Source organism: Suricata suricatta, chromosome 11, assembly GCF_006229205.1.
Source record: "Suricata suricatta isolate VVHF042 chromosome 11, meerkat_22Aug2017_6uvM2_HiC, whole genome shotgun sequence".
NCBI lineage: Eukaryota > Metazoa > Chordata > Mammalia > Carnivora > Herpestidae > Suricata > Suricata suricatta.
Genome location: NC_043710.1, coordinates 9,369,805 through 9,395,556, shown reverse-complemented (window position 1 = coordinate 9,395,556; position 25,752 = coordinate 9,369,805). Strand labels below are relative to the sequence as shown.

The following is a 25,752-nucleotide window of genomic DNA, read 5'->3' as shown; positions in this document are numbered from 1 at the left end:
AGCCAAAGAGGGTGGAAAAGGCCACATTTGACCCTCTGAGATGGGGGGTGGCGGTTCTCAACTGCCCTCACAGCCCATCGGTCAGAACTGGCCACATTGTGTTTATCCACCACAGGGGAGGCTAGGAAACGTAAAATAACCCCAAACATCCACTGAGTGCCTTCTCCGTGCCAAGCTGTGTGCTAGGCACTTAACTGTTGTCTTTTCTTTCTTCCTTTCTTTTTTATTTTAAAAATTTTGTTTTTATTTCTTTTTTTTAATTTTTTTAATGTTTTTATTTAGTTTTGAGAGAGAGAGAGAGAGACAGCATGAGCAGGGGAGGGTCAGAGAGAGGAGTCACAAAATCTCAAAACAGGCTCCAGGCTCTGAGCTGTCAGCACAGAGCCTGATGCGGGGCTCGAACCCACAAACCGTGAGATCATGACCTGAGCCGAAGTTGGACGCTTAACCAACTGAGCCACCCAGGCGCCCCTTAAAATTTTTGTTTTTAATGTTTAGTTTTGACAAAGAGAGAGAGAGGGAGAGAGAGCGGGGGAGGGACAGAGGGAGAGGGAGACACAGAAGCCGAAGCAGGCTCCAGGCTCCGAGCTGTCAGCACAGGGCCCCTCGTGGGGCTCGAACGCATAAACCGGGAGATCATGACCTGAGCCGAAGTCGGACACTGAACCATCTGAGTCCCCAGGCGCCCCACCTGTCATCTTTTCTGAGTCCTCAGCCTAACTGTATGAATTCTGCTGTGTGACCTCACCACACCGCTAAGGAAAGAGCCTTCGTGAAGTTAAGGGCATCTGAGAGCACGGCCCTTGGAAAGACAGGGCTGCGGATTGGAAGCTGGATCTCTGTGTACCCAGACCCCCTGCTCTTGGCCCCTGCCCCGAGTCTCCTGCTGATTGCTGCCGAGAATATCTTCATCTCATTGGACGACTGGGACTCGGTTCTTATTTTCTGCTCTGTCTCATTTCATCTTCCCCGGGAGTCATGAATTTTTAAATTTTGTGCAAGAGCAACCAGTGCACCCAGAGGAGACAGTTAGAGAACAGAACAGGCAGAACCAGAACAGCCATCAAATAAGCACGAGCTGGAGAGAGAACGCGCAGGTCATCCAGGGAATTGTTGCCTTTTAGGAAAGACAGAGACAGAGAGAGACACTTAGACCGTCAGACTCGGGTCATTTCAGTGCCTGGAGGTGACTGAGTAGTGGGCAAAGTAGAGCACTTTTTAAAGGGGAGGGTTCCAGGACCCTGTCCCCCGGAAGCCCTCCTACCTCCCCAGGGCGCTTCTCCTTCCTAGAGGCCCCAGTCACAGGGCAGAGAAGCTGCAAACGGGCAAATAGCAGGACCTGGAGCCCCCACCCTGGCCTGCCTGCTGGCTCTCTGCCGGAACCCAGTCTTTACACCCATGACCATCACAGCCCTGTCACTTGCTGTGCCCACCGTGCGGGTGCCACGCTGTGCTCCCTTCTTACTGCCTCGGGTCATTCCCAAAATGGCCCAGGGAGTGGCTAGCATCCTGCTGTCACAGAGAGGAAAGTGAGGCCCGAGGACATTGACCTTGACTGAGCTAGGATCCGAGTGTAGGTGGGTGAGGCCCCAAAGTCAGGCTGTTCAGACCCAGTAGCCTCTGACCCCTGAGCTTGGTTCCCGGCCATCCTCGGGGCTGCGGAGCCCTTAAGGGGGACAGCCCCCACCAGCCACCATATGCTACGTCCATCCTGTGGACACACGGGCCCAGTGGGCTTGGCATTGACCCAATCAGCCCTTCCTGCCATGACCCTCTTTATGCCATGTCCCTCAAGCTTCAAATTACTCCAGGTCACTGGGAGCAGCTGAGATCCTAGTGGTCCCACAGTGGAGGCACCTGGTCCAGGTAGGGGGTGTCAGGTGGGCTCGGAAGAATCCTGACTCAGAAGCAGTATTCCCGGGGCGCCTGGGTGGCTCAGTCAGTTAGTTGTATGACTTGAGCTCAGGTCATGATCTCAAGGTTCGTGAGTTCAAGCCCCACATCGGCAGGAGCCTGGAGCCTGTCTTTGGATTCTGTGTCTCCCTCTCTCTCTGCCCCTCCCCTGCTCATGCTGATGCTGATGCTGTCCCTCCCACACATCTCACTGGGACCAGGTTTGAATGTGTTCATGCATGCGAAGCGCTTAGACCAGTGCCTGGTACCAAAGAGAGCCTGAATGAGAGTGCTATTATTGTCATCTAGATTCAGGTGAATTCAAACCTCTGCTTGAATACCTTCTGGGGTGGAGAGCTCACTCCCCACCAGGACCTCCTGTTTCCCCATTAGAAGGCTGGGTGTGTCAGGAAGCTTTGCCCTGCTGGAACTTCTCTTCCTGATAAAAGCCCTGGCCCCGCCCTCTGACACTGTCATACAGACACACGTCAATCTGGGGCCCTGGGTGGCTCGGTCAGCTAAGCATCCAACTCTTGATTTCTGCTCAGGTCATGATCTCACAGTTCATGAGATGGAGCCCCGTGTTGGGCTCTGTGCTGACAGCGGGAGCCTGCTCAGGGTTCTCGCTCCCCCTCTGTCTCTGTCCCTTCTCCCTCTTCAGTGCTCGCGCGCTCTCTCTCTCTCTCTCTCAAAATAAATAAACTTAAAAAGAAAAGACGCACATCAATCAAAGTCAAATGACACCTGCTTGGTGCTGTGCTGCCTCATTTGCCTGAGCTGATCGTCCTTTGGGGACCCAAAGCTCATGCAGCCCAGAGCACAGTGTGCAGATGTCTGTCCCCGTTTGGGGCTGGGCAGTCAAAGGGCGGTGCGCGCTAGCCCCGGGTAGCGGTCAGGGCCTTCCCACCTAAGGGATGCTGTGTGCCAGAGCTCCAAAATGTCCTCTACTTGGTCCCTGAGCCTCAACCGTCCAGGCTTCAGAGGGGAGGTGGCTGCTGGTGTCCAGGGCCTGTCCCAGTGTGTCTGTAACCCAGTCTCCTCGGAGGAGGGACACAGGGCTGAATCTTACTGCTCAGGAACGGGCAGGTCTAGAAAGGAGAAAAAGGTCACCGTCTTGCCATGGCAGTCTGCTCCGAGGGAAGATCACAGAGCTCAGCCAAGTGGTGTGAGAGCCCACTGCTAGAGTCCCAGCACCTTCCAGAGAACTTGCCAGCATGTTCTACCAGGCTTGGTGTGGATTCTGGGGTCAGAGCTGGCTCTACCCCTTCCTGCTTGTGAAGTCGGGATAATAATAGTTCCTGGCTTCTGGGGCCGGACTGAGGAGTGAAGAGGCAACCCAGCTCTGATCCTGCAGAGAAAATGCTTAATAAATGGGAACCATATTGGGAAGATGGGCTGAGGTGGACCCTGGATGTCTCAATCAAACATTTTTTTTTAATGTTTACTCATTTTGGAAGACAGAGTATGAGCAGGGGAGGAGCAGAGAGTGAGAGGGAGACACAGACTCTGAAACGGGCTCCGGGCTCTGAGCCGAAGTCACATACTTAACTGACTGAACCATCCAGGTGCCCCAGGATGTCCCACTTTAAATCTGGAAGTCTGTTGCTTCCTCTTACAGATAGAAAAAGGAAAGCACGGCGCACCTGGGTGGCTCAGTTTGTGAAGTGGTGAACTCTTGATTTCCACTCAGGTTCGTGGGATCAAGCCCTGCGTCGGGCTCTGTGCTGAAAGCAGAGGGCCTGCTCGGGCTTATCTCTCTTTCTCTCTCTGCCCCTCTCCTTTCATGCTCTCTCTCTGTCTCTCAAAATAAATAAATAAACTTGAAAAAAAAGACATACGGAGGACGCAAGCTGAGAGGCCCAAAAGTCACACAGTAATTTGGTTACCCCTGAAATCAGCCCCAGGTAAGCTGCCCCGAGGTTCCTGCTCCTTCCAGGCTCCAGCCCTTGCCCTCCCAGAGCACTCGTTGCCAGGTCGGCCCCGTCTGTTCTGAAGGGCAGGAGGGGCAGGGCGGTCTGTGGCTGGAGCGATGGGGGCTCCGAGGGTCCTCCCCGAGGGTCCCGGAGCGTCCTGGAACCCCCCAGCCGAATGAGGGTAGCACCAACTGCACATTTTGCAGTTCCCACTGACAGCCGCTGGGTGTCGCCACACAGCAAAAAAACAAAAACAAAAACAAAAAACAGGTCACTGAAGCGGAGACCTATTGGGAGTTCAGTCTGGGAGCAGACACCTCCCTGAATTCCTCCCCATCCTCTGTGGGGCTCCAGCCCACGGCTCTAGAGTTTTCCTCGCAGTGCTCTGGACTATTTCAAACCTTTCGCCACCTCCTCTGCCCCCGCAAGCTGCTGAAAAGAAAACAGCCTCTCCGGTTGAATGCCTCCTCCCCACATGGGGCTCCAGCCAGGGACCCATCACGGCTCCCAGCATGCCAGAGCTACCCACCTCCGCCTTCGCAGGGCCCTGTGGTGAGCCCTCCCTCATCTCCACCTACCACCTGCTAGACACTGCGCCTAGAGTACCTCAAGTGCTTTACAATGTACCACAAACCCATAGGCAGGTACCGTTTTCCAGAAAGGGAAACTGAGGCAGGAGTAACATGCATCGAATCTTAGTTACTATGTGGTAGAGCCAGGGCTTATGCTATCAGGCTTCAGAGTCCACGCTCTTTCTGATAACCACTTCTCGGTGCACGCTTTGGGGAGGGCCGCTCCATCCCTTGGTCCTGACCACACACGGAAGTCCTACCCTCTATTGTGGCCCATGAGCGGGGCTCACCTGAGCCTGTGTCGTCAGGTTGGGAGAGCAGGGCTGTGAGCATTCACTTCTGGCCTTGCAGCTTCTGATCCCTGCACAGAGTTGTTTCTCTGGTGAATCTCCCCTTGGGCCTGGGGCACCTCTGGGTCCAGGGTCTCTCTGTAGGGTCAGGTGTGGTCACGAGCAGGCAGATCCCATCTTCACTCAAGGCTGAGGGCAGCAAGGGCATCTCCTGGGTGGGCAGCCCCCTTTCCCTGGCATCGTCTTCATTCACACCTCACTTTCCTCTAATTGTCAGGGTGTTCCGGACCCAACACACACCAGCTGCGAGAGCGGAAGGCAAAACCTCCAGGAAATTTGTGAGCTGATTGCCGAACTCCGCCATTGCTAAAAAGCCAGTGACTGAAACTTACAATTTAATCAATTACATTAAAAGCGAAGGGAATACATGCTTCAACGTCATCACCTCCTTATTATGTTCCTACATTTGTCTGTCATTCGTGGTCCGGAGGCTGCTTCGGTCTACTGGATCTGTCCGGTGCAAGTCCTGTACGGTGGGGGCTGGGTGGGGGGGTGAGCGTGACTTCCCGACTCCCTGCTTAGTGACATTGCCTTGGTAGTTTGAAAGCAGCCACAATGGGAGAAACAGGCAAATGCTACACATCAGGGCTCCCCACCCCCACCGCCTCCCCAAGACCCAGCTGTTAAATATTCACAAGGCTGAAACCCCCTGTGGGGCAAATGGGCTGGTGCAGAGGAAGCAGGGGCTTCGGAGTTGGGTGATGCCTGTTTTAATCCTTCACCAGCTCTGAGGCCTGGAAATGTCCCTGGGCCTCACCTTTCCCATCTGCAAGATAGGCCAAGGGGCACCTGGGTGGTTCAGTCAGTTAAGCATCCAACTCCAGCTCAGGTCATGACCTCACAGTTTGTGAGTCAGAGCCCCATGTCAGGCTCTATGCTGACGGCTCAGAGCGTGGAGCCTGCTTCAGAGTCTGTGTCTCCCTCTCTCTCTCTGCCCCTCCCCTGCTCGGACTCTCTTGCTCACTCTCTCAAAAAATAAACATTTAAAAATAGGCTGAGAATAGCAGCTTTGAAAAACGGAGCGTCACCTGTCTTCCGGGAGCTGAACACATTAAGAGGATAGGTACCTCGTCAAAGGGGACGCACGGGGTTCGAGTCCCACTCTTAGGGACTGTGCTTATTGGCCCGAGGATCATAGTGCCCAGGTCACAGGGTGGTTTGGGGGATTACCTGAGGCGATGTGTTTAAAAGAACTTGGCACCCATCTGGCTCTAGTAATTCACCCAGAGGCTTCGGGGTGGGGTCCGGACCCACCGACAGCTGAGTCTCAGTTCTTGGGTTTCCGAGATCTCCAGCCAGGCAAGGTGCTGCTTGTCTAAACCTCATGTTCCCCGCGTGAAAAGAGGGGTAATAATAGCTACCTGGAAGAGCCACTCAGAGTCCCGGAGATAAAGGATGTAAAGCATCTGCTGAGAAGTGCATGCCCAATAAACGGGAGTCATTGTTTGACATTATCTTTAATTTCTTGTCACTCAGACAGCAACTCTGCCCAGCTCTGTCCAGGGAAGCCGGCCATGGGGGTGGGGACTGAGGAGGCGGGACCTTGCCTGGGCAGCTCACCCCCATCCGGGCCAGGTCATCTCTCAGTCTGGCCCTAGAAGGGCTTCCGAGGAGAGGCGGCAAAGGGACGCTGTTGCTAGGCACCGGTTGCCAGGCAACGCATTGTTTCTTCAGGCCTGGCCGCCTCCCGGAGGGCTTGGGCTTCTCCTGAGCAGCTCCTGCCTCCCGAAGCCTCTAGCAGACCTCAGAACCACAAGCAGAGGGCAGGTGAGGGTGGGGCCAGCTGCGGCTGGGTCCCAGGAGGGCCGGGTTGACCTCCCTCAGCAGGGCCCGGGAGCTGAAGGGGAGACAAGGAGTCCTGGGCTGGGAGTAAGCCCTGGAGCTGGGGCAGCCAGTGGCTCCCAGGTGGGAGGGCATCTGTCCACTCAGTCCGCAGAGGAAGCCAGGAGGGGTTTAAGATCAGGAGCTGGGATGGGTGAATCCTTCATCTCTTGAAAGCTCAGTTTCCCGGCTCCACCCTGGGGAGATCATAATGAGGTGTGGGGAAGGTGAAATGAGCTTAGATGAGTGAAGTGTTGACATGGATGAGTCTTTACTGCAGTTTGAGGTGCTGCAGGGGTGTCAGTGGAAAGGGGCAGGCTGAGGGGGAAGGCACTGGGTGGATGGGGTTCGAGCTTCACCTCCATGGTCTCCGTAGCCCCTGCCTGAGCCAGGTTCATGCTTTCTGGGCTGCTGAACTGATGGGGCTCCTGTGTGTCCTTCCCAGGAGCCCCCGCCCCCGCCCGGGGCCCTGCCCCACGGCATCATGATGGGGAAACTCCCCTTGGGAGTCGTCTCCCCTTATGTAAAGATGAGTTCGGGAGGCTCTACGGATCCCCTGAAATTCTATTCCACCACCTACTGCACCGCCTATGGTGAGGGCCCGTTTGTGCAGGGTCTGCCCCGGGACATGGGCCAGGGTGGGGGGAGGCCCGTCTGGCCTGTCACCACCCAGAGCAACCCCAGCACGCTGAACTGTTCCACCCCCAAGTCTTCCAAGGACCGTGCCCACACTGGTACCATCAGGCTGGCTTTGCCCCGCTGCCCCTCCCCCTGCATCCATCCCGTGCTTCTGCCACACTGACCTTGTCCTTAGCCCATCGTTTCTATTTCCTGCTGCTGCAGTCTCGAAGGGCCAGGCTTTCACGGCTCTTGTCACACTTGTCCCAGCTCCTGGCTCTAAGCCTTCTCCATCCCAAGGAGCCCAGGCCCCTGGGGAGCAGGAGTGGGGGGTGCTGGGAAGCCCTGCTCACTGCTCTTCCTCTCCACTGACCCACGGTCCTGTCTGCTCACTCCTCCCCTCTGGCAGGTCGAGCGGACTTCAGGCCCCGCATGGGCAGTCACGAAGGCACAGGCTACAAATCAAACTACCAGCCTGTGGTGTCATACCAGGCCAGCCTCGATGCCCTGGGCAACCCAGCCACGGGGTATGGTCTATACAATCCCTCTCACCCCGCACTCTGCTGAGCCTTAGCCTGCAGGGCCCCTGTGAGCTCCGTGCATGGAAGCCTGGAGCCTAGGTCTGGGATCCTGGGGCCCTGAGGGCCCGGCGCCCAGCCTGGCAGACTCCTGGGGGAGTTTGAGGGAAGTGGGAAGCCCTGTAGCCTGCACGTGGCCCTTCCTGGTGGTGATCACTCCCGCTCCTGCCTCATCCTCAGGGAACAAGCCGGCCACAATTTCCAGTCAGTGACCAGTCAGAGTTACCGCCCCCTAGAGGTGCCTGATGGCAAATGCCCGCTGCCTTGGAACATGCACCAGACGGCCTCTGGCTACTCTCGGGAGATGCCCAGTGCGGCGGCCCCCACTAAGGAGGTCAGTGCTGGGCTCGGCGGAACCCCCAGGAGAGAGGGGGAGCCCCAGGCTGGGGTGCAGGAAGGGACAAAGGGCAGAAAGAGTGAAGATCTTACCAGCAAGGTGAGACTGAGCCACCAAAGGTTGGTCAAGGCTGAGATGAGGGGCACAGGGGAGCCACATGTGGGCGGGGAGCTGGCTCACCCTTATCACCTCCATTCATTCAACTGATGTGTTCTGAACGTCTCTTCTATATTTAGAAGGCACAAGTGCTGGGGATAAAAGTGGCAGGGGTGCAGCAGAAGTGAAGGGGGCGCAATGGCAAAGCAGGAGGGTCAGAAAAGAGCTTGCTGTGGAGACATTAGTCAAAGAGTCAAGGGAGGTTAGTGTTCCTCTAAATGCAGAGCAAGAGAGTTCCAGGCAGTGCAGATGCAAGTGCAAAGGCCCTGTGGTGTGAGTATGTGATGTGACAAAGAGCCACAGGGAGGCAGGGGGCTGTAGCCAAGTGAGGAGCCCAGGTCCTTGTGGATCAGGCCATGGGATTCTACTCCAAGTGCAGTGGGAAGATTGCAGGGCTCTGAGCAAAGGAGGGATTCGAGCCAACTTCATTAGAAAGGGGCCCCTCGGGCTGCAGATATTTCCTAGGGGGCCAAAGGCAGGATCAGAGTCAAGAAGTGACTGCCATTGCCTTGTCTGGAGGGTGATTGGCCACTTCTCCCTCTCAGGTCAGAAAGGTCCATTTCGACACCCAGGACTACGGGCCAAGGGCCATCACAGGGCTGGAAGGCAAGGACATGCCTCTGTTCCGCCAGCAGGAGGGCAAGGGCTCGCTGGAGTGGGACAATGCCCGGCATGTGAGTGGGCGCCCCCAGTAAGGGCTGTGAGCTGGGCAGAGGGCAAGACCCACCTGTTTCCCTGCTGGAGACCTGCCCCGCTCTGACTCACCCTAAAAGCCAACTACATAAAGGTGGGCTCAGGACCCCTAGAAACGGGGGAGAGCCAAACGTACTTGTTGTTTCCAAGACGGCCTCAGAGCATCGCCATGGGCTTCCTCACCCGTGTCTTGGGATTTAGCCCCAGAGGCCCCTTCTCTCCCCTCGCCCAGCCAGACTCGTTAAGCCTTGGGCAGGGAATTGTGAAGCGAGCACCCGTTTTCTTCCCTCAGCCTCTCTCCTTGCCTTGAGCCCCCTCCTCATGTGGGTCCCAGTGCTCTGGGCCTCATGTTCATTACCGGGAGTCATTCAGTGTGAGATGTGACCGTTTCCACTGTCACAAGGGACAGTGCTCTCATGGGGGAATTTATGGGGCTCTGATGACCCATGAAAGAGAGATCTGGGTCAGGAGTGCTGTGCTGGCCCGCCCTGCTCCCAACATGCCACAAGGTCTCCTCAGAGCGTAGCTAGAGCCCCCACGGCCACCAGCTGCCTCCTGGGCCCTGGGCTCCTTCGCTCACCTTCTGTGTTCCAGGCCCCACGCTTCATGACTTCTGAGTACAGTTCCAAGTATCTCAAGGAGCCTTCCAACCAGCCAGGTAAGCATATGTCTGAGCTCATGCCTCCCTCCCACTATCCTTCCCTACACCTGAGTCCTAGGACAGACACCGGGGGACCTGGATGGAACTGATACAAGACAAAGAAGGCACCATCGGAAGAAAGGACACACGGGCAGCTTGGGGGAGACATGTCTTAGTGCCAGTCCCCTAGGGGTGCCTCACTCGCTTAGGAGTGCCCACAATCCAGTAGCTCAGGCCTCCAGATCCTTGGAGCCAGCTCTGCCCTTGCTGGCTGGGACACTGAGCCTCTGGAGGCCATGTTGGCGGGGCCAGGTGGCTGGGGTGGGACTGGGGGCAGCATGGGGGGTGTCTTTTGCAGATCTCTTGCAGAAGAAAACAATTGGCACCAAGGAGGAGACTGGCTTCACCGAAGAGTCCACCAGGAACCCCATTGTCTCCCAGCCACTGTCCCAGGCCCTCCCTGGGGACCCAGTAAGTCAGGCTGGTGCCCACTAGAACCCAGGTGACTTCTGGCTCCTTTAAGAGGGTGAGCTGCCGAACCCTCTGTTCAAACACACGATGAACACGTGTGGGTAAAAACCACCGCTTTGGTCCAGCTCCCCCATTTTATGGATGAGAAGACTGAGGTCCAAAGAGGAGAAGGAGCAGAGCCAATGTTAGGACAAGAGTTCGGGCAAGAGCCCCAGCCTGCATGGTTCTCCCCAAACCCTTCCCTTGCCCCCATCGCCCCAATTATACCCTCTTGTCACAAGCCCTCCTCTGCGCTCAGGACAAGAGGCTCCTGCCTTTGCGGGGCTGATGCTCCTCTGGGGGCCTCCTTCCAGGTCCTCCTCCCTGGCCGGAGTGTCACCAGGTCTGAGTTCCTCCCCATGACCCAACTTCATGTAAGCTGAGCGGGTGGGGCTGGGGGGCTGTCTGAGGCTACAGCCTGGCGTCCTCCTGCGGGGCCTGGAAGGCTGTGGGAGTCCCCACGTTCCTGCTGCCAGCAGCTGCTTTCATGTCACAGGGGACTGAGTTCCTGCCTGTGCTGGCCAGAGGCTCCGAGCGGGAAACAGGCTACAGCCGAGTGAATGAGAGGTTGCTGAACCCCAGAGTGAGTGGCCTTCTGTGGGGGGGGCTTCCTTAGAACAGGTGCGCTCTGTGCAGGAGGAGACAGGGAGGTCTCTTGGATGCAGCGGCATGTGGGCACCAAGAGATGGGATGAATCGGGATATTTGGACGTCCTGGTGAAGGGGTGAAGGCCTAGGAAGCTGGAAAGTGAGGTGTGTCTTTGTTTTGTTTTTTTAAGTTTTTACTTGTTTATTTTGAGAGAGAGAGAAACAGAGAGGGAGAGAGAGAGAACATGAGCAGAAACAGAGAGGGAGAGAGAATTTCAAGCAGGCTCCACGCTGCCAGCACAGAGCCCGAAGCAAGGCTCGAACTCATGGCTCTTGAGCTGAAACCACGAGTTGGATGCTCAACCGACTGAGCCACCCAGGCGCCCCAAGGGGTGTCTTTCAAACAGGGAATTTGGTTTGTCTGAGGGGGAAGGGCAGCCCTGGGGCCGGGGCTGCCTCTGCCTACCCTCCCTCTATCCTTGCTGCCTTACCCTGGCCACCCAGTCACCCGGTCACATTTCTTGTGGCTTTGTCTCCGCCGCAGGTGCCCCCGCCTGGCCGGGAGCCTAGCAGCATGAGCCACTGGCAATTCCAGCCTCCACAGCGGATGCAACAGACCAACGTCGCTCTGCCTGGCAGGGAGACTGTGGGGAAGAAGGTGAGGCCGGGGTACCCAGCCTTACCCCCAAATCTCCACCCGCTGCCGACCTGCCACGTGCCCACCATACCTCTTGTGCAGGAGCCCACCGGGTTCAGCCTTAACAACCCCAGCTACATCCGGAGCCCCTGTGACCCCGACATGGACAATCGGTACCTGAGCACCTACAACCAAGGGTGAGCCCCCCTTGCCCGCGCAGATCTAGGGCTGTGAAGCTGGCTCGCGGTCTGCTGACAGACGCTGGTTCAAGTAATGAGCTCACAGTCTGCGAAGTAGACCAACACTGAATTAATGTGGGTTCCTCAGAAGCAGCCCCTGAGCCAAGGATTCGAGTGCAAGCCTCTTACCGGGGAGTGTGGGGGAGTGGGAAAGTGGTGCGGGGAAAGGAAGGCAGCCCAGAGCGGGTGTGGTATTAACCAGCTATCCCGTGGGAAGACTCTAGAAGACAGTGCAAACACAACTCGGGATTATCCCAACCCAGGGGGGAGAGAGAGCGAGGGGGCTGTTACCTCCATATCCATCGGTGCTTAGTTAAGGGCTGTCCCCAGGGGACATACTAAACACCGCAGGTGCCTCCCTGCTCAGGCAAATCAAGCTGCAGCGGCCTCTGGGAAACCTTCTTCTGCATTTCTCTCTGATGCAGTGCAGGCCATTGATGCCCAGCCTGGTGGGCAGGGGGAGAAGGGGGTCCGGGTGGAGCAACATGCCATCTGCTAAGATACTATATCCAGCCCGTGGCAGGTGGGCTCTGTGCTCCCCAGAAAGTAAGCTCTGTGCTGAGCATCAGGGAAGGCTTCCAGGAGGAAGTGGCCCTAGAGCCGTGGGGAGGGCTCCTGGGGCCAGGACTGGATGGTGATCAAGGAGGTACGATTCCCTGGACAAAAGCCTCCTTGAACACCACCTGTCCTCTGTGCGTCAGCGTGTGTCACCTGTGCCCGCACTGCCCCCCAGTTCCTTGGTCTCCCAAGGTGCTCCCATTCTCGGGGCTAACCCCCCTCTTTGGGATGTGGACCTGGAGGTTTCAAGGGGAGAAGTGGCGCCCGAGCCACACGGCAGATCCATGACACACATGGCTGCTCCAGCCCCCATGGAGGGCTAGGAGGAGGGGATGAGACCACCACTCTGGGGGTTGGGGGACAACAGTGTCCCCTCGCCCTGCCCTGCAGCTCTGGTGAAGCCTCCACCCCAGCCATCTCTGCGGGGTTCTCCTCCCACCCACGCCTCCTGCCAGTTGTCAGGCTCACTGTCCTTCCCTGGGGGTTGCAGCCACTGATTTTCTCTCTTGTCCATCTGCACCCCCAATCTGTAAGCTCAAGGGCGGGGCCCGCATCGTGTCTTGGCACTTTCAGAGCCTGGCCCAGTGCTCAGTGAGTAGTAGCGAGCCGGAAGGGAAGTGGGCCGCCGGGAAAGAAATGAATGAGACAGGTCTCCACTCGCCACCCCTGAAGTGTTCACTGGCGGGGGACGGAGGTGCACTTGAAGGGTCCTTTGTGCTGCAAAGGGCTGGCTCCGCCTCAGGGGGCTGCTCCAAGGAGGCCCATCCAGCTCGGAGCAGAGACACAGAGAGGGCAGTCCCAAGGGGACAGGGGCTCAGGAGTGCCTGGCAGATGGCACAGCGTGAGCAAAGGCAAGGAGGCTGGAGGGATCGGAGGCAGTCTGTGCCCTACTGGAGCCAGGACCCCCATCCCAGAAGGGCAGAGGGGCTGTGGAGGTGGGACAGAGGCCGACTTGCCGCCAGGAACCTGCTCCCTGTCCTGCAGGTACTTCAAGAACATCCCTAAGGGTCTGGACCGAGAAGGCTGGACTCCAGAAGGCATCCAGCCCCAGAAGCCTGGAGGCTACGCCCTCAACCAGCCGGTCACCCGCATGGCGGCGGCCCCCACCCCCGCGGAGAGCCTCCGGGGCCTGCACCCTCATGTGGGAAGGTAGCCGGTCCTCTCTCTCCCTCTTTGTCCTTTGATGAATCCAGGCCTTTCCCCAGCTTCTTCCCTCCCTCCACCTGCCTGTCTGTCTGTCTGAGGGGCCTCTTTCCTCTCTTGGGCTTGGGCATTTCTTTTCCTGCCCATCCCCCCTCTCACCAACGACCCCTCCCTCCTGGAGGCTGCCCTCCACCCGCCTTGTTTCCATCCCCCATCCTTGGGGGGAGCCAGCACCTGCTCCTCCCCCCCAGCTGCGTGGGGGGTGTGGGGGGCGAGGACAAAGCTGAAGGGACTGTGGTTCGGTCTCCCTCAGACTCCTTTCGGCTCAGTTCAATTCCTCAAAAATTACATTTATAAGACAGTGGCCCACAGTTGGCAGGCAAGGAGTGTTTGTGGCTTGGCTGACCTGGCTGAGGGCGGCCCCAGGGGAGGGGCAGGCAGAGGAGAAGGTGCCACTTCATGCTGTCACTCCCTTCCCTGCAGAACCCTGGCTGCTGAGGACCCCTTCTACCGGGCTGTGCCCAGCTGAGCCTCAGGCTGGGTAAGGGGCTCCCCGGCTCTGGGCCCAGCAAGCCCTGCTGGAGACCCAGCCTCAGGGTGGGGGTTGGGAGACCAGGGGGCCTCTCAGGGTGGAGGAGGGCACAGAGCCGCCCTGGAGCCCCTCAGGCTCCTCTCCGCTCCCCACAGGTGCGTCAGCCCAGCGGGACAGGAGCCGGATTCCCATCCCGTCAGGGGACTCCCCTGGCTACTTTCCTAATGAAATAAAGAGCTGCAAAGCTGGTGGGCCAGAGTCCAGTCCCTGCCAGGGAAGCAGGGGAAGGTTGGGGGGAGGATGCAGCGGGGGTGCAGAGGGGCCGGGGCCAGCTCTGGAGTCAGGGAGGCCCACGTTGGACTCACTGGGACGCTATGGGCTGGGACACAAGTTCCTCTCCGGTCAACGGGTCCCCTACAGCCTGTGCTGAGTGCTCAGTCAGTGTGAATGGGAGGAAGCCCAGGGAGGGAGCAGTGGGGGACAGAGTAGGGGGAGGCAGAGGGGCAGAGGAGGGTCTAGGAAGCATAGGTTTTCTGGTTTGTAAAATGGGACAGGGGGATGAGAGCATGAAGTCAGGGCCCTTCTGGGTCCCACAGGGGAACACAGTCATAGAGATCTCTCTATAGAGATGGAGGAAGGTCTGCCGTGGATGGACACCTGGACACTGACACAGGGAGGGGTGGCAGCTGGCTGAAAAGCCTGGTGCCTCTGGGCAGCCCTTCTATGAGAATTAGAACAAGGTGCCCTCCCCCCCACCTCCCCTAAAGAGGGAACTTCTCTTGGGAAGTAAACGCATCCCTTCCTCCAGTGCTGTAGCCTAACACAGGGCCTGCGAGGCAGGCTGGGCTGCCTCTCAGCCCCTGGCCCCTCCACCAGGTGCATTTGCACAGTGCACAACTCTGCAACTGTACGCTGTGGCCCTGCCAGCACCATCTCCTCCTTATAGAAAGGGGAACCTGGACCCAGAAAGCGTGCGCGAGTTGCTTGAGGTCGTGTGTGGAGAGAGGCAGCAGCAGCCGCAGGCTTGGATGTCCCCTGCGCAGACTCCGTGGTTGGCGCTGCACTGCTGCCCCCCACCTCCAGGCCTGGGCATATCAGTAGGGTCTAGCAGCTGCCCCCTCCTCCACCCCTCAGAGGGTGTCTGTGGCACCACATTGCTGCCCACCCCCCTGGCCTGGGTATACCAGTAGGCCCCGGGGGCGGAGGGGGGAGTTGTCCTGGCTCTGCCTGGCTGGGGTTCCATGTGGGATGTGGGTGGCTCCAGCACCGGAAGAAGGGAGTAGGGGACACAGAGTCTCTCGCCTACAAACCCAGCGGCAGCTGCCCGGGCTGTGGGTGCGTCCTGCTGGTCCACAGCCTCCGGCATTAGGGCCAAGTTACCGAATCAGAGGTTTACCCACTGGGCTGGGTCTCCGCTGTGGCCCGGCCGCGGGGAGGTGGGGGACAGGAAAAGGGATCAACCAGTCCCTGCAGCCCACAGTCTCACACACACACACACACACACACACACACACACACACACACACACAAATAGGACCAAAGACCTACACAGACCTGTGGAGACACACACCTCCTAACACACGCAGACACGTAGATGCCCACGGATGAGCACCTCTGAGGGCACAGGGGACACAAATGGAAACAACAAGAACGCACAACTGCACAGATCTTCACACAAACGCCCCAAACGCTTGTCCATGATAATGTACACACACGGAGGCAGACATACGGATGCATCCACGTGCTTAGACCCAGACACACAGACACACCAGAACAGATGTAGGGACTTACAGGACAGGCAGGCAGATAGACAGACAGACACACACACACACCCCGCTTCACGTCTCCATTTCCTTCCTCCCCACCAGTGGCCTTTTACAGCTCCCATTTCCTGCTCGCTCTCCTCTGACTCAACAGGGGATATGGTGTCAGGGACACTGGAGCCTCCTTCCACTCTCTCTCCATGGCCTCCCCCTCCCACTGTCCGGCACCCAGTTTCCAGGCTGCGTGAGCTGGGGCCACCCCACGATGTTTCCAGAGCTGGAGCTAAGGACCCCACCCCTGGGAGGGGGCCCGGCAGCAACCCTCTGCTCCCCTCAGTTCCTGCCTTTGCCCCCGTCCCCCCCCCCGCCACCCTATGGCTTCTCTCCAGGCAGCCCATCCTGACCTCTCCGTTCAAATCCTGGACCCCAGCCCACGAGGCTGTGTGAGGACGGGGTGACCCAGGGCATGCAGTTGCAGAAAAGGGGGTGCAAGAGGACCCAACGCCTGGCCTAGGTGGTTCTGGAGCTCCTGCCGGGTACAGGGCATGAATTTCTCCATGTCTAGAGGAGGAGACGGACACAGAGGCGGGGCCATCTGCTGCAGGCCACACAACAGCAAGGACTGTGGGTGGGGGCCTGCTGGGAAGGGCTGGAGTGGGGAGCCCAGACTGGCAGCAGCCTGGTGGGGGGTGTGAGTTGACTCCAGATCACACCTGCCTTCCTGACCTCTGCCCACACCACCGAGTTTCTCCGTGTGGGGGAGGCTGTGTGAGCTGGACCTTTAATTAAACGAGCAGCATGGCCGGGCCGGTTGTGGGTGCTGAAGGAGGCAAAGTCATGGGCAAAGACAGTGCAGGGCCAGCCCAAGGCTTGCCAGGGGCCCGGGGAGGGGACATGTGAGGCTGTGAGGTGGGCAGCCCCATCCCCACAGAGAAGGTGGGCTGCCTAGATTTCCCTACCATGCTAGGGAGCCCTTCTCTGTCCCCCTCTTCACTTATTAGTCTCAACAAAGGCACAGAGCACGCCTGTCTTGTTCCCAGCTGAGACTCCAGAGCCCAGGACGGTGCCTGGCACATTTGCAGGTGTTCAGGAAATATTAGAGAATGAATGAATGCACGGATGAACGGATGAATGAATGAATGAATGAATGAAGATCGCCCGCCTATGGGAGCACCAGATTTGAGTGTCTGGATGTCCTCTGCCCTAGCCCCAGAATATCAGTCACCCAGGCTCCCTGAGACCCTGCTGTGACCCTGCTGTGCCCTCCCCCCACTTGCCCGGACGCCACAGCTGTGACCTCCCAGGATCGCTGAGTTTCAAGTCTTCCGGCCAGCCTTCCTCTCTGTGTGTGCCCCCTTGCTCTCCCCTCAACACGCCCACCCTCTGGCCAACCCCAACCAAACTCCCTTGTACTGTCCTGAGGGACTCACGTTCCAACTTGACCCGCACCGCCCCTCCCCAGGCCCCAAGACCAGGATCCGGTGGGTGCAATCCTCTCTGTGTCTCCAGGGCAGGAGGGATAGACACTTGTCCCCTGTGGCCACTCAGGTTGTTGAAACCCCATCAAAGCGATGGCCTTCGCCCCCTCACACCCACTCTGTGCTGTCAGGTGAGTGCGGGCACGGATAACGTGGGTTTGTGTGGGGAGGCCCCGTCCTCTTGCCTCTCTGAGACCTGAGTCTCCGGTCTGACCCCAGCCAGCATCAGCCCAGCGCCCTTTCTTCTCCCTGGGCCCAGGCAGGCAGCATAGCGGAGTGGTCCTGCCCTGAGCCCCCGAGTCAGACGGGCTGGGTTCATTCCCAGCTCCCGGCAGCCAAGGCTGCCTCCCACCATGGAGGCCACTTGACCACTCTGAGCTGCAGTTAATAGCATTACCCACGCCCCAGGCTAAACAAGATGACGGGTGTCACGGGCTTGGCGGCCGACTGGTGGCTGATTGGTACTGGAGCAGAGGAAACAGAGACCCACATGGGGGTGGGGACTTGGGACAGTCACAGGGTCTGGCCTTTGTCTCGTCCTGCTTGGCCCCGGGCCAGCCCCCTCAGGACCCTTCTGCAGGAGCAGCCCCTTCTTGGGTGGGTAATGCCCCTGTACAGCCTTGCCTGGGGGCCCCCTGTCGTGTCCCCAAGGCCGACTCCTGCCAGGCTCTCCTGCAAACAGCTTGCCTGTCCCCTCACCTGGAAACCAGGCTTTGGGCGTTGAGGTGAGTCACTCCTAGTGGGTGCTGATTGTAGCAGCCACCAGAAGCTTCCTTCCCCTCCCCGCAGATGTTCTAGAAGCAGCTCTGAGGTGTACAGTGACGATGATGAACTTTATTAAGCCCCCACAGCCTGCTGGGTGCTGGGAATATTCCGTGGGCCTTCATCTTCTCAGCAAGAACAGCGAGGGGCCTCCCTCGAGGGGAGGCTGGGGGACGCAGGTGGGTGCTGCGCTGACAGCTGCGGTGTGGGGGTGCGGAGCCCCGAGGGCTGACGGGACAGCAGCCTCAGGAGAAACGCTGGGTGCCACGCCCTCGGGCCCCACTTCTGACGCACGGGGATGCGTGTGAGGCCACTGCCTGTCACGGCACTGAGGCGGCTGATGTTGACAGGGACCATCTGGCCCGGGTCACATGGTGACACGCAGAACCACCAGCCCACGGGCTTGACAGCTGGCCAGGTGGGAAAAGGCATCTGTCCGTGGGAACTGGAGGCCCCCAGGGGCCCGGCGGGTAGCAGGAAGCCTGCGTGGGGAGGACCGTGGGTTTGCTCTACTCAGACAGATGGAGGCCCTGAAACTCCGAATCCGATCCCCACTTTCCTCTCTGGCCATCTGGAGGGCCACCCATTCTCCAGCAAAATTTCCCAACTGTCAAATCAGCAAGGGCAGAGAAGGAACGGGACCCAGGAAACGATGCTGCTAGAGACAGGGCTCTGCCAAGAATGGTCTTGGAATCCTAAACTTCACTCCTGGAAGGACCTCTGTAGTAACAGTTGATCCGGGCCAGAGAGATAAAGCAACCTGGGAAGCCATGTAGTTTAGTGAGCGCACACTCGGGTCTCTGAGCTCTGAACACAAGTCCTTCCCCCTTACATCACCGAAATGGGGCTCTCAAGTGGGCGGAAGTGGGCGCCTGGTAGCTTCCTAGGAGAGCCAGGCCTCTCCTTCGCAGCCAACCAAGTGTGGGGCTTTGTTTTCTTTTGCCAAACAGGGGATGTGTGAGTCCGAGTGTGTGTTTGCATGTGTATGTCCTCAGAGGTCCCAGGGAAAGGGACAGGTCAGAAGGGGGTCGGTCTAGCCCGCCTATCCTTAGAGAGACACTGTGTGAGATGCTGAAGGAGCCATGTTCAGGCCAGACTTTATGGGACCCCGGGCCCCAGCATGCTTACTGTGGCTCCAGCGACCTGGTGTGGTCCCTTCGGGGACCTCTGTCTTGCAGCAGAGACACGATCTCCCGAGGGGGGTGAGGCTCTGGCACCAGGGACAGGAGGCTTCAAAGAACATGGGCAAACAGATTCCCGAGCATAGTCAAGGCACCTGGCAGTGTGGGCACTCTCAGGTACCACAGTGAAGGCCTCAGAGTGGGGGACAGTGGGCCCCCCGCTGTGACCATGAGGCTCCCTTAGTGCCCATGCCACAAGTAACAGAAACCGACATCAGCTCATGTAAGCAGAAGAGGAATTTCTTGCAAGGATTCCCGAGCTCCCAGAATTTTCAGGCAGACTTGAGAACAAAGCTGGATGCTACCCAGCTGAGAATGGAGGTCAAAATCGTCCCATGAGCCTGGGTACCTGGCGACAGCATGCCTCCCCCGTTGCTGGGCACTGGACAGGCTCTGGCTGCCGATGCTCCTGCCCAGCCCCAGCCTCAGAAGGGATTCTGCTCCGAATCTCAAATTTCCGATTCCAAATCTGGTGGGGGGGGGGGGAGGTGCTTTTCTGCTGGGTGGCTCCGAGGTCCCGAGCCTGCACCCAGCTTGCCGAGGAAGCTGGGAAAGTGAGATCCCGGCATTTTCACCTTCCATGGTAGGAAATGGGTTCTGTTTCCTGAGGCGATTGGGAATGTCCAACAAAGAAGAATGCCGAGGGGTCAGGGACTTCAAATACCCTCACATCCGGGTTAGCAACAACAAGAAGGAAGTGAGCAATTGTGCAGTGCCTTAGACCCTGATCAGGGATGCTGCTAGCCTTTAAGGACACTCTGGGAGACATGGGGAACAGACAGAAACCCTTCCTCAATTTCCCTAATAGTATCCCAACCTGCGAGGTCGCTGATGCAAATGGAGGTCCCTGGGCCGGGGTTCAACTGTACACAGTGTTATCCTTATGGCGGGTGTGGATCTCACAGACATGTCAGGAGCTCGGGAATGTACTGCGGTCTGTCTGTAACTGAACTTGGCAAAGACATCCATCAGTGGCTTCCAATCCAACTTCCTCATCCCCTTTGAATTGAAACTCTGTCCGTTCAGGACTCAGATCCAATCTGCCTCTCCTCCCTTTCCTGTCCTTTCTAGCAAGGTGTGGAGCTTGCTCCTGGGGGACAGGCAGCGATCTATGTGGACTCCCCCTGATATGTGTGATTTTTATGGGTTTTGGTCAATCCCCGTCCCCTCCCCGCACCTGCCTGGAAGCTCCTGGGACCTTCCGAACTCTAGTTGCCAGGGTTCTGTAAATAACTCTCCAGTGGGACCACACATGCAGCCCTTCCGGGTCCACCAGCTGCTGTCAGCACACCAAGTCCATCTCAGGGGTGCAGAAACCTCTAGATGTTCTCTCTCATGACACAGGGGTATGTAGAAGATTCAGGGGAGGGGCTGGCTCACCTCAATTTCTACTCTAGTGAGCCTTCTCTTCTCAGGCGGGGGAGGGGGGTGCTTGTGGGAAGCCTGATGCATTCTTAGGCTGCACGTGGTAAAGAAATTGCAGATCCCCTCTGCCCTGGTGTCCCCTCAATGTCCCTAGGATGCGTTCCATGCCGCCCTCGCCTCCGCCCAGAGCAGGCGAAGCCTAGGCCCTTTTGCAGGGGATGTACCCACCCATCTGTAGGGGGAGAGCCTTTCTCTCCCACATACGGGTTGAGCCTTTCTCTCTTTATGGGTGGGATCTTTGCCTCTGGGATGACACATGCCTCCCCACTCCAGGGTTTCTGGCATCAACTCTCAGCTCGCCAAGTTCAAAGCCAAGCTTTCAGACCTACAAAAAAGTTTTCTCTCTCAAAACCCAGCTCTTACAAGCCTATAGTCTGAACTCTGGTTTCAAAGCCTCTTTTGCAACTCAAAGCCAAGGATTTGATTCTTTGTTCTGAGTTTCCCTTGGAGAGTGGGAATATAGGAAGCCAGTTTCGTATCTGACAGATGGGAACGGGTGTGTGACAATTGTCTACGGCGGAGCATTAGTTAATATCGCAGGTCCCATATTACTCACTGATGCTTCATGATAATTCTTCAGGAGAGGGTGACTGTGCCCATTCCAAGGCCGGGACTAGGGTGGGGTGGGGGAGGTGTTTCCCTCAGCACAAAATTTAGAAAAGTGTCCAAAAAAACCTGCAATCAAGATAAACATTGGTTTAGTGGAATCACTTAAAAAATAAAAGTGGATGCAAAAAATTCACAATGAACCAAATACCGACACTTTAAGGCAGGATAAGACCTACGGAGTCTTCCTTTTCCCGGAGGTTTCAATATGGTTCATCACAGCACTGATTCTGATCCTATCTTCATTTGAAATTGTAATGTTTTGTTCAGCATAGATTTTCTGCATTCATTTCAGATTAAAACACATTCCATTGAACCATTATGTTGGTTACTGGGTTTTTTTTTTTTTTTTTGGCATCCCCTTGAATTTTGTGCCTTGCTCACCTCACCCTAGCCCTGGGCTGCTCCTCTGGATGTGAAAATCGAGGTTCGGAGGTGGTGAGGGGCTCTGGGGGAAGAGATGGCCCCAGGGGGCAGGAGGGAGAGAGGCCCTCATACATATTGGCTGTGCAGGCACAAGGCAGCAGGCACTGGCCTGAGCGTGTGGAACCTCCGTGGGCTGATGGTGAGGAACCTCAGTGGATAAGGTCCCTATTCTTACAGAGTTAATATCTTGTAACAGAGGAAGCACTTTTCAATCGAGTAATTCACAGCTAATTATTTATTTAATTACAATGGGAAAGTACTTTGAAGGAGAAATGTAGCAGCCCAAGAATCTACAGGATGGAGGCTTGACGGCACAGTCACCCTCTCTTGAAGAATTATCATGAAGCATCAGTGCTGGAAGGACTCTCTGAGAGAGGAAAGCTGGAGCTGAAACCCAAAGGATGAGGAACGTGAACATCAAGTAGCGAAGGGGAGAAGAGAAATCAGTATGTGTAGAGGTCCTGGGGTAGAAAGAAGCTGGCGTGTTTGAGAAACGGAGAGGAAGCATGAGAGTCAGGTCAAGCTGATTCTGTAACAAACAGCCCCTAAGTCCAAATGGCTAAACATATTGGAAATGTATTTCTCAGGGGCGCCTGGGCGGCTCTGTTGGTTAAGCGTCTGATCTTGATTTTGGCTCAGGTCATGATCTTATGGTTCATGGGTTCGAACCCCGTGATAGGCTCTGTGCTGATAGCACCAAGCCTGCTTGGGATTCTCTGTCTCCCTCTCTCTCTCTCTGCCCCACCCCTACTTGTGTGCATGCACAGCCTCTCTCTCTCTCTCTCTCAAAATAAGTAAATAAACTTAAAAAACATAGTTCTCATTTGCCTCACAGTTTAACACGGGTCAGGTGACTCATCTCTAAGCGGTGAGTTGGGGATTCGGGGCTTTCCGCCTTTAATACAGCAGAAAACCAAAGAGGGGAGCACTGTGCATGGTTGTGGCGGGTGTCACTTCTGCCCACTTCCACTGGCCCAGTGCTCAATCCAGGGCCCCACCCCACCAGCCCGAGAGAAGTCGCTGGGCTGAGTGCTCGGGAAGAAGAGGAGGGACACAGATGTTGCGACCCTGTCAGCAGCCTCTGTCATGGGGAAGGGGGCTGGGCCAGGCAAGTATTTGGTGGTCATGGTCAAGACCGGCATCTATAGTCTTCGAGCAGAAGACCCAGTTTACACTTGACCACAGATCTAGGAATGAATTTTTTAAATGTTTCTTTATTGATTCACTGATGGAGGTAGAGAGGCAGAGAGAGAGAGAGAGAGAGAGAGAGAGAGAGAGAGAGAGAGAGAAAATCCCAAGCGGGCTCTGTACTATCAGTCCAGAGCCCCACACAGGGCTCAAACCCAAAAACTGTGAGATCATGACTTGGGCCACCCAGGCGCCCCCTAGGAATGTATTCGTGTAAGAGCAGCTGCTAGCCATGACCACTCAGGCCTCTCCCTGGAGAAGAGGCTATGGTGCCCAGAACCCATTAGGATGGTCAGGTCCCATCCGTGACGTGGAGGCGTGGCCTTCACTCTCTTGGCCTCTTTTGCTCCAGCTCCGGTGTCCCTGGAAGGGAAAGGGGAGAACGCTCACCTTTCAACAGACCAGGAAGGTCACTTTCAGAGCTCAGGTTCCAGGGGAATGTGATCCTCAGAGTGTGTCTAGTTTCTAGTTTCTAGAAGGTCTGGGGAGCAAGTTGGCAGTGACCGAGCTAGCCTCATGCGTTTGGCTGCTTAGTGAAAGGCTCTGGGCTAATAATGGGTCAAGGACTACCTGGAATTTGCTAATAGGCAAACCCTGAGCCCAGGTCACCACCCTGGGGTGACCCTGCACTTGAGGACTTCTTGTCTCTGCCTCTGGAACCCGTTTAGGGTACCTAGGCTTGTCCTGTGGCTTCTAGGGTGCCCCAGCTGAGCAAACACACGGACCCCCGGGGCCACGGATCAAAATCTCCAAGCAGGGCAGTTCTGGAAACCTTTTTGCTATTTGGAGGATGGGAGCAATCATTTGGGCCACTCTGGGTGGTTCTTTTAATTTCCCCCAACAGAGAGAGGCCATGAGACACAGGAGAAGCCCAGACTTGGCAACAGGATAGACGGGCTTTGCCCTTTCCCAGCTGTGTAACCTTGATCAAGCTACTTTGCTGAATGCAGTTCCTCATCAGTCAAAGAAGGGGCGCCTGCCTGGCAGAATTGCATTGAAAGATCAATGAGATAGCCTAGAGGTTCTCAGTAAAGTGCGAGCCATCATTCTCTTGTGGGAGAGAGCCCAGGTGGGAGGGGCACCAGCTGCACAAACTCCTTCCACCCCTGACACACACACACACACACACACACACACACACACACATCTTCCTTGCAGCTGCAGCTGAAGGGATCCTATTAAAATGTGTGCCAGATTGTTAGCCACTCCTCTGCTCAAAGAAGTCCCCCAGTGACCTCTCACCCAGAGTCAAAGCCTTCACCAAGGCCACCGGCCCAGTGAGGTCCGCCCCCTCCTCACTAGCTGCCGCCCTGGACGCTTCTGTAACCATGCTCCCCCTTGCTCCCCGGGCTCCATACCGCTCCAGAATGGCCCCAGTGCATTCCTGCCCCAGGGTCTTGGCATGTCCATGCCCTCTGCCCAGGGTCCATTTCCCCTTGACATCTTGTCTGTCTGGTTTGCTTCCTCTCCCCCTTCCCATCTCTGCTCCAAGTCCATCCAGTCAATGAGGTCTCCCCAGCCCCTCTCTTTTAAATGGGACCCTCAGTCCTCCTTCTGTCTCCTCTTTGCTTTATTTCCTCCATAGCCTGACTTGCCTGACACACTGTGAAAGCATTTTGTTGATGATCTCCACTTACAGAGAGGTAGTTCTCCAAAGTCAGGGTTGTTGTTGTTGTTTAATTAAAAAAATGTTTATCTTTCAAGACAGCGAGTGAGCAGGAGAGGGAGACAGAGGATCTGAAGCAGGCTCTTGCTGTCAGCTCAGAGCCCAATGCGGGGCTCGAACCCACGAACTGTGAGATCATGACAGGAGTCAAAGTGGGACGTTTTAACTGACTGAGCCACCCAGGTGTCCCCAGAGTCAGGGGTTTTTGTCTATAATGTTCACATTCACAGCAATCGCCAGTGCCTAGGCATAAATATAGGGGCTTCACATTTGTTGAATAAATACCTGAGTGGAGGCAAGGACTCAAGTTGGGGGAAGGAGTCTGGCATGAAAGACAGTGTCAATTTCCTTTTTCTCCAAACGAAGAGTTGGACGAGAGCCCAGGAGGCCACGAGCCCATGGGAATTGTGCACATCAATGGTGAGTTTCCGCCTCCATGCATTTTTCTAGGGTGAGGGTCACTAACTCCTTGCAGACATGTAACAGAGCTAAGCACCGGCCCTACCCGGTGTTTCATGGTCAGATCTACTAGGCTCAAATCCTTGCTTTCTCAGAACCCACGATGCTGACATTCCATGATCTTGTTCCAGTCTCAGCAGCCACAGTGGGCGTGGCCCCAAAGAGGGGGCCTTGGCAGGGTCAGCCTGGTGGGGAAGGGGTGCCTGTGGGTGGGAACGCGGGAGGGAGGCTTCGTATCACATGTGCCACTTTCTTCTTTTTATACAAAAGGAACTCGATGGATAGCAAGTGTGACAAAATGTGAACAATTGTCAATGCTGGATACTGGGTACAGGGGTGTTTATCACAGAGAGCTTTGTACTTTTTCTGTATTTCAAAAATTTATTTAACAACCCCCACAGATTTGGAGATGGGGAGGGCAGTTAGAGCTTGTGATTAGGCATAGAGAAGCTGTTTCTGGGGGCCCAACGGACCGCACTTGGGGGCCTGTTTCCAGTGTGTGTGTGTCTGTGGGGGGGGGCAGGTCAGAGGGGAGGCCCGGGTTTGAGGCCCCTCTCCCACTCCTTCTGCTCCCCCTTCCCAGGTCTCAGTTTTCTGCCTTCCTGGGGAGCAGGGACAGGCTAAGAGGCCCCGTGCTGGGGGTGAAGCTAATTCATTAGTGACGCTTCACAAGGACCGGGCGCCCGCGGCGCCAGTGTGATTCATCAACATGATTGCCCCGATGCCAGCCTGCGTGGGCCCAGAACGCTAGCACATTTTACCTTTACCCACTGAGAAGGGCCTGGTGGGAGGTGAAGGTACATGATCTGCTCGGAGCAAGAAAAAGCCTCGAAGAAAAAAGCGGGCGGGTGTCCTGTGCCCTTAAACTCAGAAAGCTCTGCCAGGCTGGGGCTGGGCTGCAGGGGCTCCTGGGTGGCTCCTGTCCATGTGGGCAGAGCCCGCGAGGGCTGCCTGGTGCCAGAGTGCCAGCTCTGAGCATGTGGTGAGGGGTGGGGGCTGGCTGGGTTTCCTCCTCCACAGC

The 25,752-nt window shown here is 56.8% G+C and overlaps 2 protein-coding genes across 6 annotated transcripts in view; both read left to right on the top strand.

Annotated features, from left to right (window-relative positions):
- The window catches only part of SDHAF2 (succinate dehydrogenase complex assembly factor 2), a 32,194-nt gene extending 27,085 nt beyond the window's left edge, over window positions 1–5,109 (top strand). For 2 of the 4 annotated variants that reach the window (XM_029956849.1, XM_029956850.1), the window contains one exon: window positions 4,946–5,109. In XM_029956849.1, the coding sequence (XP_029812709.1) occupies window positions 4,946–5,015 (70 nt within the window). In that variant the 3' untranslated portion in view covers window positions 5,016–5,109. Of the gene's footprint in view, window positions 1–3,725; window positions 3,798–4,235; window positions 4,359–4,945 lie in introns of all 4 variants that reach the window. The other 2 variants (XM_029956846.1, XM_029956847.1) reach the window with 2 other exon arrangements.
- A 1,278-nt stretch (window positions 5,110–6,387) lies between these two features.
- On the top strand, window positions 6,388–14,026 carry PPP1R32 (protein phosphatase 1 regulatory subunit 32). 2 transcript variants are annotated; one of them, XM_029956842.1, is made up of 14 exons: window positions 6,388–6,495; window positions 6,995–7,142; window positions 7,577–7,694; window positions 7,926–8,079; window positions 8,784–8,912; window positions 9,526–9,589; window positions 9,930–10,042; window positions 10,396–10,455; window positions 10,578–10,664; window positions 11,213–11,326; window positions 11,408–11,502; window positions 13,087–13,251; window positions 13,729–13,786; window positions 13,933–14,026. In XM_029956842.1, the coding sequence occupies exons 2-13, from the start codon at window positions 7,034–7,036 to the stop codon at window positions 13,772–13,774; spliced, it is 1,254 nt and encodes a 417-aa protein (XP_029812702.1). In that variant the 5' UTR covers window positions 6,388–6,495; window positions 6,995–7,033; the 3' UTR covers window positions 13,775–13,786; window positions 13,933–14,026. The 2 variants fall into 2 exon arrangements, with proteins under 2 accessions (XP_029812702.1, XP_029812703.1); XM_029956843.1 differs by lacking the exon at window positions 10,396–10,455.
- The last annotated feature ends 11,726 nt before the right edge of the window (window positions 14,027–25,752 follow it).